Source organism: Heteronotia binoei, chromosome 15 (genome assembly GCF_032191835.1).
Source record: "Heteronotia binoei isolate CCM8104 ecotype False Entrance Well chromosome 15, APGP_CSIRO_Hbin_v1, whole genome shotgun sequence".
Taxonomy (NCBI): domain Eukaryota; kingdom Metazoa; phylum Chordata; class Lepidosauria; order Squamata; family Gekkonidae; genus Heteronotia; species Heteronotia binoei.
This window is the reverse complement of record NC_083237.1, coordinates 29,891,443-29,907,887: the sequence shown is the minus strand read 5'-3', so window position 1 is coordinate 29,907,887 and position 16,445 is coordinate 29,891,443. Positions and strand designations below refer to the sequence as shown.

Below are 16,445 nucleotides of genomic sequence, written 5' to 3'. Positions count from 1 at the left end.
ACCCCGAAGGCAGAGGCGAAGAAACCACTAGCGACCTCCACGCCAACCGGCGGCGGGCGAAGGTGCTTCAGGTGCGGAGACCCGGGGCACCTCGCCGCCAACTGCCCCGCAAGAGCCCCGACGGCTACGCCGCCCCCCAAGCAGCCCGCGAGCACACCAAAGAAGGGAGGAGGCCGCACCAAAGAGCCCAGTCGGGGCGCCGTCACCACGTCCATGGCGATTGACGAGGAAACTATAACCATCGGCGAGTCGAGCGAGGAATCGTGGGACCCCGAACCGGCGGAAAACAACAGCGACCTGCTTTAATGGGTGCCGCAAAGCAGGTCCGGGAAACGCCGGCACCGATGACGGTGAGAATTACCGGGGAACTTTTATTTATGGCAGTGACCCTACTAAACCCCCACCTCAAACGCTTCATGCACACCCGCGCCCTGATTGACTCTGGGTGCACGAGAGACATCATGTCCCCTCGCTTAGTAGAGGCCTTAGGGTTGACAAAATCCCCCCTGCCTTGCCCCATCCAATTCACACAAATGGACGGGTCGGTGATGAGGGGCGAGCCCTGCACCGAAGAAACCCAAGCGGTGCCCATGGGGACCGAGGACCACTGGGGGATAGAGGTGTTCATAGTCGCCCCCTCATCCTCGTTTGATTTGGTAGTGGGGGCGGGCTGGCTAACGAGGCACCAGCCAGACATACAATGGCAGGCCCAGATCGTTCGCTTCCCCGACTGGAGATGTGAGCACCACCACTGGAGGGAGGAGTGGGGGCCAAAAGCCCCGCCGCAAAATGAGCGGCTATGCTTGACCATAGAAGAGGTGAAATCAATCCCCAGAGAATACCGAGACCTAAAAGGGGCTTTTAGCGAGCGGGAAGCGGACGAACTCCCCCCGCACCGCCCCACCGATTGTGCGATTGAACTAATACCGGGGCAAGAGCTGCCGAAAGCGAAACTGTACTCGATGGGGTGGGCGGAGAAGGCGGAACTGAAAAAGTTCATAGACAAAAACTTGAAGCGAGGTTTCATCCGCCCCGCTACAGCCCCCCACGCAGCCCCCGTATTGTTCCGAAAGAAGAAAGATGGAAGTTTGAGACTTTGCACAGATTTTCGCGGGATTAACGGGATCTCCATGTCCAACGCCTACCCGATCCCGTTGATAAAAGACCTGTTAAGCACTGTGGCTGAGGGCACGGTGTTCACCAAACTTGACTTGCGTGACGCGTATTTCCGCGTCCGGATCAAGGAGGGAGATGAATGGAAGACGGCGTTCAATATGCCGATGGGACAATTTGAGTACTTAGTTATGCCGTTCGGGCTGCAAGGGGCGCCCGGAGTGTTCATGAACTTTATCAATGAGGTCCTACGGGAATACTTGTATAAGGGGGTGGTGGTGTACCTAGATGACATCATTATTTACTCAAAGGACCTAGAGTCACATGTGCCCCTGGTCAGAAAGGTGTTGTCCACACTGTATCAAAACAAATTGTATGCCAAACTGTCTAAGTGTGAGTTCCACAAAACGGAACTAGATTACTTGGGATTCAGAGCGTCGGGGGAGGGACTGGCGATGGACCCTGCGAAAATACAAGCGGTACTAGATTGGGAGCCCCCCCGAACCCGACGGCAATTACAATCATTCCTCGGGTTCGCAAATTTTTACCGCGGGTTCATCAAGGGGTTCGCCCAAGTCATGTTGCCTCTCACGGAGCTCCTCAAGACCAAAGGGAAAGGGGAGGAAGCAAAAAAAACCCGGAGCGCGCCTCAACTGGTCGCCCGAGTGTCAACGCGCCTTCGACAAACTGAAAAGGTTATTCACCAGCGAGCCGGTGCTGGCCCACCCCAATGAACTAAAGCCCTTCGTGGTGCAATGTGACGCTTCCGACGTCGCGGTGGGGGCAATATTAATGCAAAGGGATGAGGGGGGGGAGCTCCGGCCCTGCGCCTACATCTCCCACAAATTCTCAAACGAGCAGAGAAACTGGTCTGTGTGGGACAAAGAGGCTTTCGCAGTCACGTTCGCCCTTAAAACCTGGCGATCGTGGCTAGAAGGGGCCCGCGTCCCGTTCGAGATCTGGACTGACCACAAAAACCTGGAAGCATTGACCGGCCGCCGCAAATTAACCGCCAAGCAAATTAGGTGGGCCGGATTCTTTGCAAAATTCGACTTTGTGCTGAAACACATCCCCGGCACCAAGAATTTTCTCGCAGACGCACTCTCGCGCATGCCCCAGCACAATAGTCAAAGAGAGGAGGTAGTAGACTCCCTGATCCCCCCAAATCAGGTGGCGGGGGGAGTCACCACCCGGTCAGGGAAAACGACCGGAGCCCCCGAACTAAAAGGGAAACAACGTTTCGTGGCCGAGACGGAAGCGGAGGGAGGGGATCGGCCCGAGGGAATAGAAAAGGGGGAAGGGGGACTCTGGTATCACAACGGGAAGATCTACGTGCCAAAATCCCTACGCAAAGAAGTACTAGAGAACTGCCACTCAGGCAGGCTGGCGGGGCACTTCGGTTATGTGAAAACCCTAAACTTGTTCACGAGGCAATTCTGGTGGCCCCAGTTAAAAAGGGATGTGTCGGAATTCATAAGCTCATGCCCCACATGCATCATGGCGAAACGGAGGGGGGGGAAACCACCCGGCCACCTCGTTCCCCTGCCAACGGCCACCCGCCCATGGGCGGTAGTCTCGATGGACTTCATAGTCGAGCTATCCCCCTCCCAGGGGAAAACGGTACTAGTGGTGGTAGACACTTTCTCCAAGCAAGCCCACTTTATCCCATGCAAGCAACTCCCCACCGCTAAGAAACTGGCGCACCTCTTCTTTAATCACGTGGTACGCCTACACTCATTCCCCGATAAGGTCATTAGCGACCGTGGGCCACAGTTCGTTGCCAACTTCTGGCGGGAGTTTTGTAAAATTGCAGGAATAGAGCAAGGACTGAGCTCCGCCTACCACCCGCAAACGGACGGACAGACGGAGAGGGTGAACGGGCTTCTGGAGCAATACCTTAGATGTTATATCAACTTCCAACAATCGAACGGGGTGGAGCTACTAGCCTTTGCAGAGTATTGCTATAACAACAGCTTACACAGCTCCACAAAAACCTCGCCTTTCCAAATAGTAAACGGCTATGAAGGCAAGCCGTTCCCACACCTCCCCTTACCGGCAGGAGAGCCCAAGCCAACCTCTTGCCAACAGTGGTGGGAGGGGGTGCGGCGGGGTTGGGAAGTGATAGAGGAAAACCTGGAGCAGGCCAAAGAGGAGTACAAATGGCAGTTTGACAAAAAACATTCCCCCCAGTGGGAATTTAAAGTGGGGGAGAAAGTCTTTCTGTCCACCAAGAACCAACCCCTTCCACAGACCTGCCAGAAACTGGCCTACAAATATTTGGGCCCATTCACAATTAAAAGAGTAATTAACAGCGTGACAGTGGAGCTAGAACTACCAAAATTGTTAAGTAAGATCCACCCTGTTTTTCATTGCAGCCTTCTTCGCAAAGATCCTGGGGCTACATCCTGGCACCCTCGCCCTCCTGAGCCACCTCCTACACGAGTGAAGGGCCAGAGTCACCATGAAGTCCAGGAAATCCTGGACTCCAGGGTCCACCGGGGGGTTCTGTACTACCTGATTCGCTGGAAATACTACCCCCCGAGCTGCGACGAGTGGGTCAAGGCCAGTGATGTAGCTGCCCTGCAACTGCTAAAGAAATTTCACCTACTGTACCCACACAAGCCCAGGGCGAAAGCTTAGGGGGGGCAGTATGTCAGAACTTGTAACTTTCCTTTATGCTGTTAGCCTAACCGACTCCATATTGAAAGCAAATACTAACCCAGGCAGCTTGTCCCAAAACACTAACCAGTTCCCTTGCTGTGTATGCCTGTGCATTTCAAACAAACTGTGATCACTGAAGGGTAACAGATTGCTCAGGGTCAACATCTGCAGATGGCCTTTTGAAGCCAGGCCGGCCCACACTTTCTCAGCGGGATTCCATCCTCCTTACCTGATAACGACCCTGAGAAGCAGACTGTTGTCTCCACTCATGTGAGTGATCGGTTTATTGTTGTCAACAGAATCACATAAAGTGTATCGAATACTGGCTGTCTGTTATCAGTGTTATTCTGCACCTCAAGCTCTGAAGTTCTCTAATAAATGCCTATACTTGCAACTAAGTCTTGGGCCTTTCTTGAAGTTCTGCCAGTTCTGACAGCTGGCTTTAAATGGAGAATAGGGCCTCCCAATGGCTTTTAGCCATGATGAGTGACTGGAACCTCAATGATCAGAGGCAGAACACCAGTTGCTGGGTAACCATAGCTAGGGGACCTCCTGAGAGGACCTGGGTTTTGGTCACTGTGTGACAGAGTGTTGGACTGGATGGGCCATTGGTCTGATCCAACATGGCTTCTCTTATGATCTTATGGCACAAGCAGTGATTTGAACCTGGGTCTCCCAGATTATGCATGACCTGTGGTTCCTCAGATTGGTAATGCCAATCTACAGAGAGGATTTAGAACAACGGTTTTTCAGCCCTGACTGATCCTCACATTGAAGAAACCAGTGGGTGGAGACATACCCCACCCCCAGAATCTTGGGTTACTGGAACTGTGCTAATCAGAAACAGTTAGATGAGTTTACTGAAAGCCTCTGCACATCTTGAGATAAGGAGGGGAGAGAGGGGAGGGGAGACACTTACAGTGTCTTCAGGAAAAACTATGGTTTCTTTGAGAAGGAAAGGCCAATACTCTCTCTTACAGTGACACTCTATTCTAAAAATAGCCATTGAAATAAACAAACACTTGCTCTTGACCCTTAGTGAGAAAAGGATGGTCTTGCATCATCCAGACCATTCCTGCAGTACATTTCACTTAAATGTATGGCAGCCTAGTAGTTAATATAACCAGTCTGGGGTAGCAGCTAGCAAGTCAAGCTTGGAACAACTTGGGTCTCTAAGGGAATCTAGGCCAGCTGCCCTTTCCCTGAATTCCCTTCCAATCACAAGGTTATTGTGAGGATAAGGAGTGGAGGCTGTAGCGTGAGAACTCTCCTTAACTCTGTACAGGAAGGATCTGATAAGAAATAAGTGGCAGGAACTAGCTGGAAGATCTTCTTGCTTATTTTACAAAAATGTTACCTTCATCTCTTGCCTTTTTTCCATGATGGAACTTAAGAAGTAATAATTGGAGTTCTCAGGGGCTCCTGTCCAGCTGTTGCTCAGACCCAGATCTCCTTACTTTCAACAAAGTAGCTGAGTTTCTGCCTTCTTCACCCTTGGCCTGGGAGATGGCTTATTATGTTGGGATGCCAACCCCCAGGGAGGCCTGGAGATCTCCCAAAATTATGATGTACACAGTCAAAAGAGGTCCATTCCAGTGGAGAAAATGGCTTCTCTGGAGGGCAGATGTTATGGCATTATACCCCACTACCCCTCCCCTCCCCTTTTCAGGCTCCACTCCCATAATCTCCAGGAATTTCCCAACCTAGAGTTGGCAACCCTGGAGTTTTAAGGCACAATTTCAGGCGCTGGTTTTGAACTACAAAGGTCTGAAGCAGCATAGGAAGAAGAAGAAGAAGAAGAATTGCAGATTTATACCCCGCCCTTCCCTTTGAATCAGAGACTCAGAGCAGCTTACAATCTCTTTTATCTTCTCCCCCCACAACAGACACCCTGTGAGGTGGGTGGGGCTGAGAGGGCTCTCACAGCACCTGCCATTTCAAGGACAACCTCTGCGATAGCTATGGCTAACCCAAGGCCATTCCAGCAGGTGCAAGTGGAGAAGCGGGGAATCAAACCTGGTTCTCCCAGATAAAAGTCCACACACTTAACCACTACACCAAACTGGGTCTCTCTCCAGGTCTCCAGATAGGGACAAACCTATCAAGTGGATTTCCTTCTTCCCTATGAACCTGTGCGCCAGATGTGGTCCTTGGATCGCAAGCAAGCTGGCTACTGGAGAAAGGGATTTATCAGTGATTGCTCCTTGGCTGTGGACCTTCCTCCCTAGATATTCTAACCTGGTGCCTTCCTTCCTGTCTTTAAGGCCTTGTTTACCTGCATGTTTCATTTTTCATTGGTGAGTCACTGGAGTTGGTAGATAGCATTGTTTTTTATTTGCTGGGTTGAGCTAGAATGAATGAATTATCATTTTTCTTTGGCTAACAAAGGTTGAGATTATTTTGCACTACTGTTCATTTGTTTTTTGTAAAATGGGTATTATTATACTTGTGCTTGCTCATTTTATGCTTCTGTAAACCACCATGAATTTAAAATAACAACATTCAACTCTGAATCCCAAGGATTAAAATTTGTCTTTGCCAATTAACTGGTAAAAGCTTTAGCCAATTAATCTAACAATTAAGCAGGAGTGACAGCTGAAAGCATGTGGAATTTCCTCTACCGCCCCCCCCCCCGGTGAATTAATACATTAATGAAAAAATATGGCTGTAAACAATTGGCATGAGTCATAGTGTAATGGTCTCTCTTCAACAGTGTGTCCTATTCTGGTTGCTCACAAAAGGGTTTATTTTAGAACTGGAAAGGGTTCAAAACAGGGGGGCACAAAGAATGTTACTGCTGTGCACTTCTGTAGCCAGTCAGGCCTAGGAAGCAGGGCCGTGCATTGAAAAGACAAGTGCTAGGACCCAACAGGACTGTTCTGTGTTACAAGTACACTTAAACTGTGTAAATGAACCAATGCATTTCCCCAAGGGAAACCCGTGGGTTGCCTTGCAGCTGCAGCGGATGGATGTGTGGGCTCAGTGTTAGCAGCCACCGGTTGCCACAGAGCATGAATGAACTCAACCCAACCCCAAAGGGGAGGCTGAAGGGAGCGTTACAGGCTAGCATGGGATGGCGGAACTGAACTCGTTTGTGCTCTCCCTCCCCCATGTCTTTCCCTAGCTTGGTTGTCTAGAAGATTGTATCCCTCCCTTCTTGCAAGGCTGGATGTTGAGGAAAAGAGGGAGCCTACTGCAGTTTTAAAAATATTTAATTCCAGCTCATGAAACTCTATGACAAAGGTGTCAAACATGCGGTCTGGGGGCCGAATCAGGTCCCCAGAGGGCTCCTATCAGGCCCCTGAGCAACTGGCTGTTGTTTGCTTCCTTCTCCTTCTCCCTTGCTTCCTTCTTCATCAGAACTTGCTTTGCAAGGCTTGCTCAATTGCACAGGAGCTACAGAGCAAAACCTCTATTTTCTCCATTCGCTGAGGCTTCTCCCTTGGGGAGGAAGAGGGGGGAGGCAGAGTTTGCTTTCCCAGGCTCTCTCAATTGTACAGTAGAGCTACTGAGCCAAGCCTCTCTTCCTTCTATTGGTTGGTCCCCTGGGGAAGGAAGGAATGAGCCACAGCTTCCTTTGCCCAGCTCCCTGGATCCCACAGAAGAAATACAAAGAAAGCACTTTTAAGACCAATGAGTGCTAATGTTTTAAGCATGTTTTAAGGTCTGTTTTTAAAAAAATCTTTGTGCTTGTTTGTTTCCTTTATAAAGTTTATATCTCTGCTACCTTATCTTAAATAAGTACACACATAGCCTGGCCCAACAAGGTCTCATTTATGTCTAGGGCTGCCAAGCCCCCGGTCTGGGCAGGGATTCCCCCACCCGGGAGATTCCCAACCCCCTGGCTCACATTGGGATGGTGGGGGGAACCTCCCCCTACATCACTGGCATGATGATGTCACCCAGAAGCGATGTCATCGCAATGGTGTGCAGCAGCTGTTCTAGGTGTTTCTGGGAAAACTCTATGGTTTTCCCAGATGCTCTAGCCATTTGGGAGGGGAAACTCCATGGTACAATAGGTACCATAGAGTTTTTCCCCTACCAAATGGCTAAAGCATCCGGGAAAAACATGGAACTGACCCTCTCAGTCTCTGTCAGGTCCCCACTGACAGACTTCTCTGACAGGCCTCCACTCTGTCAGATATCAACTTGACTGACTGCCTCAGCAGTTTCTCTTTCTCAACTTCTTTTCCCTCCCCGAGAGCTCTGAGCACTTTGCCCCCACCCTCAGGTCACCTGACGCAGCCCTGTGCGTCTTCTGTTTATGGTTAACCCATTGCTTTCCGTCACAGTCTGCATGACCTGGGAAGAAGATACTGACTGCTGTCAATCAAGGTCTAGAAGGGGGAAAACCTGTTTTGTCCGTTTGGTCAGTTAGTCAGGTGACTTTCTTTGTTCAGGCAGAGAGGTCAAGAAGAAGGAGGAAACAGCCTCGGTTAAGCACATGATCTTCTAGTGTAAGCATGTAGTTCTATAGTGTTTGTTGTTTTATCTCCCAGTACCCTTTCCCTGTAGAAATAAATATGTTTTTTGCTTTCATATTAAATGCCTCACAATGATTATTTGATCCCGTGATCCATCACACTGTTTGAGATAAAGAAATAGAATTTCAAACAGAATTCCTTAACAACTTCCAGGTGACATCATTGTGTTGCACACAAAAGTCCTCCGCTCTGGGACAACGAGGACTTGGCAACCCTAACCCTCATAACTAATGAGCTCAACACCCCTGCTCTATGAGATCCATTGTTTGGGGTCTGCTCCAGCTCCTGACAACCAGATGGCCACTGGGAGTTCCATGTTGAAACTTAATGGACGGACAGGTGGGAACCTGACTTGGATAAGGGTTGCAGCCCATGGTGAGAGAGCTTAGTTCTCTCTCTCTGCACCCTATACTGAAATGCCTTCAGGAATCCACTGTTTTCCCTGTTCAGAAAACCAACATGTGTAGACCATTAGTACACATGTCGCCTATCATTCATAACACACAATCCTCTCCTCTCCAACATTTGAAATGTACTGGTCTTGAAACTTCCCCCTGCACTGGGCGTTGCCCAAAACCTCCATGACTCCTTTTTATCTTTGCAAACATACACTGTAGTTAGCACTCTGTGGTACTTTTGTTTTGTTCTTGATTCTGTTAAACCTAATGCAAAGGACAGGAGACTCTTGTGGGGGGGGGGAGTGGAATAGGAGCTATTTTAAGCATCTAACCCATCAGAGAAAATGTTTGCTGATGTTTTTCCAGTTTCCCAGACAAACTGAAACTGTCACATCCATTCAGAACATTTTTTAAAAATACACTGTACTCAGCAACTAACTTCTGTGTCTCCAGGGCTGAGAGGTGCTGAGTCTGCACATGCAGTTTGTGTGGGATCCAAAATGACTACTTTGCTTCCTCAGATAAAGGCCTCCATAATAAGATCCATTGTTTGGGGCAAACCAAAACATGTTGTGTGTTACAGTGCCAACCTAAGAGTGCTTTCCTGGGAGCAAGCCCTACCAAAGAGACTTAAGTAGAATTCTGAGTAGACCCAATTAGGATTGCTTACAGTGCCATCCTGAACAGAATTACACCATTATCAGCCTATTGATATCAACAGACTTAGAAGGGTGTAACTTGGCTTAGAAAGACGGCACTGTTACTGAGCGGGATCTATTAAGGGAACTATTTAACTATGTGAATTAATACTGGATCAGAGCTATGACATGCCGGTTCAGAAGATTCAGGATCTAAACAATTCTGGACTTAATCTGTCATTGAATTCTGCATTCTAAAGACAGTTCCATGTTCCATGCTACGCACCCAATGGTGGGATTATTTGGGAGAACCAGGTTTGATTCCCCACTCCTCCACCTGCAGCTGCTGAAATGGCCTTGGGTCAGCCATAGCTCTGGCAGAGGTTGACCTTGAAAGGACAGCTGCTGCGAGAGCCCTCTCAGCCCCACCCACCTCACAGGGTGACTATTGTGGGGAAAGGAGATAAAGAAAATTGTAAGCCGCTCTGAGTCTCTGATTCAGAGAGAAGGGCAGGGTATAAATCTGCAACTATTCTTCTTGTAATTTACCTAACGCATGGGTAATTAGCTCCTTTGAGCTGCTAATATCAGATGAAAGGCTTCCATATCAGTCTTGTGTGTAGTTTGTATTGTTTCAGTAGGAGAGGGGGAAAAAACACCAGGTATTTTTGAAGTAACTTAGGGAAATGGGTAGAGGCATCAGCTGGCACTGACTCTTGTTGCAAAATGGTCCATTTGAACCAAAATGCCCTCTCTTTCTTCTAATTGTTATGATCGCCCCTGATTCCATGAATGGCGGAAAGCCAGAGGTCATCAAATCTGCGCAGAACCTTTGGTGACCAAGCACACCTAACAAAAAATAATTTCCTCTCCTGCAGTAACAATTCCTAAACTTCATGGAAAGCCCTTAAGCAGGGCATGAAGGCAGCATCTTCCCTTGGTGCTGCCCCTCTGCAATTTGCAGAGGAATTTCACTGTCACCCAAGTTGAAAAGACCCACTTTGGGTACCTGTTGCTATGACTCAGTGAACACAAAGAATTGTCCTCCAGTTTCCTGTGACAGTTCTTGTCCCTTAAAGAAGTTCAGCCTCTGAGTTCCACTATTTATCTCCTCTGCAAGAAAACTGCAGAGGTTGAATTTCAGTGTGTCACAGGGGCTATTCTGGATAGTAATTTTGTTTGGATTGGCCATCATTTATTCATGCCGTTATCTCAGAGGATTCAGATGACATCATTAACAGGCCACTACAACACAGTGTTTTCCTTGACTTTTCTCGGAATGGATTTGGAGTGATCTAAAACTGTCTGCTGTGGAAGGGTGAAAGCACTAAAGACGTGACTGAAAGAAGAGATTGGGCTGATGATCTAGGTCAGGGGTGGCCAAACTGTGGCTCAGGAGCCGCATGTGGCTCTTTCACACATATTGGGTGGCTCTCAAAGCCCCCACTGCCTTGGAGAAGGCATTTGTCCCTTTAAATCATTTCTCCAAGCCAAACTAGTCAGCAGCTTGGAGAATGCATTTAAAGTTGTTTGCTTTCCCCCTCCCTCCCCCTCATCTATTTGCCTTCCTTTCTTTCCTTGCAGCTCTCAAACATCTGTCATTCATGTCTTATGGCTCTCAGACATCTGACATTCTATTCTATGTGGCTCTTATGTTAAGTAAGTTTGGTCACCCCTGATCTAAGTATTGCTTCCCTTCTATTTTCTGGGGGCATTGCCATTTTTCAGTTTCTGGCAACCCACGGTTGTTAAATTGCTTCCATCCAGGGATGCCAGCCTCCCCTGGAATTCCACCTTATCTCCAGACTACACGGATCAGTTCCCCCGGAGAAAGTGGATACTTGGTGGGGATGGGACTCGATGGCATCGAACCCCACAGAGGTCCTTGTCCTCCCCAGGCACCACTCCCAAATCAGAAACTGGCAATCCTACCTCCCTGCCACACACACTAGCAGCTGGGGGAGGGGGGAAGCTGGCAGCCCTATTTCTACCAGTAAAAAGAGGCAACCAGGCAAGTATGCACCTCCAGACCTAAAAGAATCTCCAGCTCCATTGAACCATTCCTCCTGTATGTTCTAAGTAATGAAGGAAGAGCTGAGAGCATGTGGTAAGAGTTAAGAGTTTATCCTTTAATGTCAATAAATAAGCAGCTAGAAGAGTCTCTTCATTTCCTCCGAGTCAAGGAGTCTCACTTGTTCGTTTGTTTGCTTTCCCTAACAAAATGTTTCCTTCTGTTTATGTGTGCATTAAAAAATCCAACCCCTGGGCTGAGGTGGGTTCTAGTCGTGTGAAGAGGGGGAACGAATGTCGTTTGTGTGGGCGCTAATGCAAAAAGCAGTGGGAGGGGGAGTAGGGCGGGTGGGTGTGCAGGAGCTGGGGTAGGCAGGAAGGGGGGCTCAAAATGTACAGAAGCCAAGAAGTGAGTGGAGTTTGGGGGTGGTTTAGGGTGGGGTGGGGTGTAGAAGCAGCTGGCAGGGAACACGGCATGGCAAATGCCAGCGTTATGGCCCACACTGGTAAGTCCCCAATAAAGGAGTTACAGAGGGTGTGCAGAGAAGGGAGGGAGGCTATTAAATAAGGGAAGAGGTACAGAAGCAGAGGAGGGAGCAGAAGACATGGCAGAGGGGTGAGGGAGAGATCTTCACTGTTGGGGATGAAGAGGTTATTTCCATGGTGTCTCAACAGTTCACTTCCTCATCCTTTCTTCTAAATCCCCTGGGGAAAAAACAGATGAGGAGGGAGAAGAAAACAGAGAAGAAGGGTGAGCACAAGAGAAACAGAGGGTGGAGGATGCCACACAGCATGGAGCTGGGCAAGCTAGTGCAGAAAGTCACAAGCCCACAGCTTGGTGTCAGCATATGGCTCTCTTTATGTTTCTTCCCGGGCAGCAGCCCCAACACAAAGCTCTCTGGCAAGCAGACATGCACCTCTCCCACTGAGCTGGCTTAATTGCCTCTGTCCCACCTTTTAGGGGGGCATCTTGAATACATGACACTCCTTCTGCTGAACCAGGTACAGCCCTCTCGTTTTGCTGTTCATTATACTAAAGTGGGAAAGAGCCCCGTGGCACAGAGTGGTAAGCTGCAGTATTACAGTCCAAGCTCTGCTCACAACCTGAGGTCAATCCCGACAGAAGCTGGGTTCAGGTCGCCGGCTCAAGGTTGACTCAGCCTTCCATCCTTCCGAGGTCGGTAAAATGAGTACCCAGCTTGCTGGGGGGAAAGTGTAGATGACTGAGAAAGACAATGGCAAACCACCCCGTAAAAAGTCTGCCGTGAAAACATCATGATGCAACATCACCCCAGAGTCAGAAACGACTGGTGCTTGCACAGGGAACTACCTTTACCTTTTTAAAATACTAAAGCAGGCCATTAGTCCACCCAGGTCAGTATTGGCTGCTTAGACTGGTAGCAGCTCTCCAGGGCCTCGGGCCAAAGTCTTTTCACATCACCTACTACCTGAACTTTTTTCCACTGGAGATGCCAGGGACTGGCCCTGGGACCTTCTGCATGTTTAACAAATGCTCTAGAACTGGGCCAGACTTCCTCCCTTTTAAAAGTTATCATTTTTCTAGCAGAGCTGTCCTACCTACAGCCAAGGCTGGCCCTAGACTGTTTGGCACCCTAGCCAAGGCTTTCTGGTGCCTCCCATGCACTCATAACATCACCAAGTCACATGTGGGGGGCCCAGTTCAGAGCCCCAAGAAGGCCAGCACCCTAGGTGATCACCTAGTTTGCCTAGTGGCAGGGCTGGCCCTGCCTACAGCAGGTAGGCCTTTCCCTATCCTTTTGGGAGATGCTAGTTCCCTGATATTACATGTGACTTCAAGTTGTGCTGCGAATCCTCCCAATCTGACTAATGCCTTCCATATCATCTAGTTTTGCTCCTATTCTGAACTTTTGCTCAGAGTTTAATGAATTCCATATACTTTGGGAAAGAGAAGCTTCGCATGAACTAAAATAAGCCAATCTTCATGAATCTTCCTCTGTTTTGAGCAGGCATTCATCAACTTAATTGACTTGAGGCAGATGCTGGGGAGAAGGCAAGAGAGAAGAAGAACCAAGGAGATCCAAGCTGTTGTCAGAACCTGCACTCCTACACCTGATGCTGCATCCTGCAGTCTTCCTGAGTACTTTCTAACATGGTGTCCTAGAAGTTTGATTGTTCAGCGTGTAATAGCAAAGCTAATATTGCTACTTCTGGAATCATGGATCTAAGGGTTCTGCAGCAGTGTGAATTGGTTTGTTTGACAAGCTGCTTGCAAAAAATGTTTTGCTCATCATTATGAAACAAAATATCTCCTAAGAGCTTTTTTGATCCTTCCCCCCTCCCCGATCTCAGTTTTGTTTCTTATTTCAAGTCCTAGGAGAAGAAAAGGGGAAAACCACCATCTCCCCCCTTGATGCCCTTATATCTCAAGCCCCACATCTGAAGCAGTTTAATGATACTGAACAGCCATACAAATAAACAAGCAGTGGCTGGATTTTCCTGGCACTGCAAAAGGTATTTCCTGGCAAGAGACAGCCTACAAAGAGAGAATCTCTTTCTCAGCATCAGGCATGACTCAAGCCATGCCCTTGCCAAACAGGACATTTGAAACAACGGAGGCCCAGGACACCACATCCCCACTCCAGCAAATGTGGTGCCAAGCAATTGCTCTTATCTGCTCCTCCAGCCAGGCATGGCATAGAGCAACCAGCAGGGGGCAGTGCAGGCAGCTGGGGCACAGGCAGAGAAGCAATGAAGGCCAGACCGGCTTGGAAAACTGTAGCAGGGTCACAAACTTCAGACCATGACTTCATTTTAAACACCATGAAATAGGAAGGAATACAGTGGATGGAACCAGGTCAAGAAGGGTAGGGGGAAACTCTCAGGAACTGATAATAAATAATAATAAATAAATTTTTAATTTATACCCCGCCCTCCCTGCCAAAGCAGGCAGAAGAGGATCTACTGCTTACAGGTTCACTCACTGGGTGCGGTTACAGTGGAAATTTTGCAGTCCAAATATTGAGTCCTGAGCTTGAGCTCAGCAACTGAATTGCAACTGAGAGCTGTGGATGTAGAGCTCCAATAAATTGACTGTTTCCTTTTAATGGTCCCAAGGAGTAGTTAAAGTGGTTCTCAAATGGTATTTCAAAGAAGCCTGCGGTTCCTCGGATATTTCTTGGGGGTTCCTCAGCGGGATCCTTAGCAAAGGCGAGCAAGCTTCCTTGAAAGACAGCTCTCACCTTCCTACCACTGTAGAATTTAGAACACTTTCACACTTTGTTAGATAATGCGTTCTCAATGCAATATGGCAGTCCTTTGCAACTGGATTCTCCTGTGTGAAGCAAGAGAATCCAGTTGCAAACACTTGCTATAATGCATTGAAAGTGCATTATCCAATGCAAATGAAAGCAGCCATAAGTACAGGACCACGTCAAGTGTGTTCAGGGGCACATGTAGGACATGCCAGGTGGAAATGGAGACAAACAGGGCTCTTTTTTGCGCAGGAATGCACAGGAACGCAGTTCCAACTGGCTTGGCAGCAGGGGGTGTGATCTAATATGCAAATGAGTTCCTGCTGGGCTTTTTCTACAAAAAAAGCCCTGGAGACAAATATGTTTGGCCACTGTCTCACAGGAACTAAGTGTACCCTAGAAAATACCCCATGATTATTATTACCCCATATTAAAGATAATAATAATAATAATCCTCTGCCACGCACAGGGGTTCCCAGGCAGAGACATACGGGCTCCTCAGCCTGGCAAAATGATGTGGTAGAAAGTTTGAAAACCACTGAAAACAGTTTATTATAATAAATTGGGCTTCAAAATTTGAAACCAGCCAATCTGTTTATAAAGCTACCAGGTGGCAATTCTCCTACTCCAAGAATGATTTTTTAGGCCTATGCTGACCAGATTTCAGTCAATAAATTATTGTTATTTCACAAATAGAGTACTGACTGCATACTAATTATAGCTACATTTAATTATTTGTCATCTTGGTGTAATTTTATTTGACAATGGGCAATTTTTCTTGGAGCAGTTGAAAGTCATGGAGTGAGTTCTTTTTTTTCTGGGCAGGGTTTTCCACTCTAGCCCTGAATCAGGTGCCAGCCCCAGCTTCCTGGACTGTCCAAACTGTGCAAACAGACTGATCAAGCAAAAAGAGAAACGCCCTCCCCAGCTCCACCGCCCCTGCAGATATTCCCACATGGATGACTAGACAGAGAGGAGAGCAGGAAGAACAAGCAAGGCATGCGGTCAAGGGGTGTCAGGTACCTGGGAGGCAGGATACAGGAGAACAGAGGGGGAAGGAGTTTATGCTACAGGAGGGAAAGGATAAAAGAAATCACAGTTAAATCACAGTTAGAGATTAGGAAGTGGGTGGGAAGGAGAAGAAAAAGGGGTTAATGTAGATGGAGGACTACTAGATGCAACCTGGGTAGACTAGTGAATAGTCTCATGGTATGTTTTAAGTGGAAAAATAAGATTGGGGGGTGGAGTTCACATTAGAGTTGCAGCATGGGGGGGGGGGGGTAGTCAACCCTTTACTCCCATGTCATTTTCCTGACATCAGTCATCCCTGAAAACTGCTGTTTGCCCCATGGGAGAAACATGGGTACTCTGTGAGTACTCTGGACATAGAAGACAACCTGGGGAAGTTCCAGCTCCCTTCTATCCTCCCCACTAAACTCAATTTACAACACAAGGTTTTGGGGAGAACCTAAGAGTCCCAGTTCCCATCCATGTTTTCTACACTCCTGCTGCAACCCAATGAAGTCCACTGGATTCTCAGGACACACAAAGGAGCCTGGGGACTGCTAGCCACCTCAACCTCCTTAGGGCTATCTGTCTTCACGTAAGAATTGCAGGTTCATAAGTGTCAGGTCCAGCACAAGGCTGAAAAACAATTTCTAAGAGAAAAGCTTCATTCAGAGAAGCATGAGTGGGAGGAGCTAGAGCTATCAGGACCTGGAATCTTTCCAGCCTTCTGTCCGAGGGCTAGACGACATAAATGTATTTATATGAGTTCACCACAGAGGCTCACAGCCATACTGCAACTGCGAGTTCCCAGTGGCAGCTGCACTTAGAAGCAGATTGGGACTGCAGCATGGGCAAATAAAGCCCCCTGGTGTCATTTCGGTTTGGGAATATGGCATGAGA

At 48.3% G+C, this 16,445-nt stretch overlaps 1 protein-coding gene across 2 annotated transcripts in view; it reads right to left on the bottom strand.

The window, feature by feature from the left end:
- Positions 1 to 11,402: 11,402 nt before the first annotated feature.
- The window catches only part of ATP2A1 (ATPase sarcoplasmic/endoplasmic reticulum Ca2+ transporting 1), a 42,974-nt gene continuing 37,931 nt past the window's right edge, over positions 11,403 to 16,445 (bottom strand). The window contains exons 22-23 of one of the 2 annotated variants that reach the window (XM_060255597.1): positions 15,561 to 15,604; positions 11,403 to 12,009 (exon numbers count right to left, since the gene is read on the bottom strand). In XM_060255597.1, coding sequence (XP_060111580.1) covers positions 15,600 to 15,604 — 5 coding nt within the window. In that variant the 3' untranslated portion in view covers positions 11,403 to 12,009; positions 15,561 to 15,599. The remainder of the gene's footprint in view (positions 12,010 to 15,560; positions 15,605 to 16,445) is intronic. The other variant, XM_060255596.1, reaches the window with a different exon arrangement.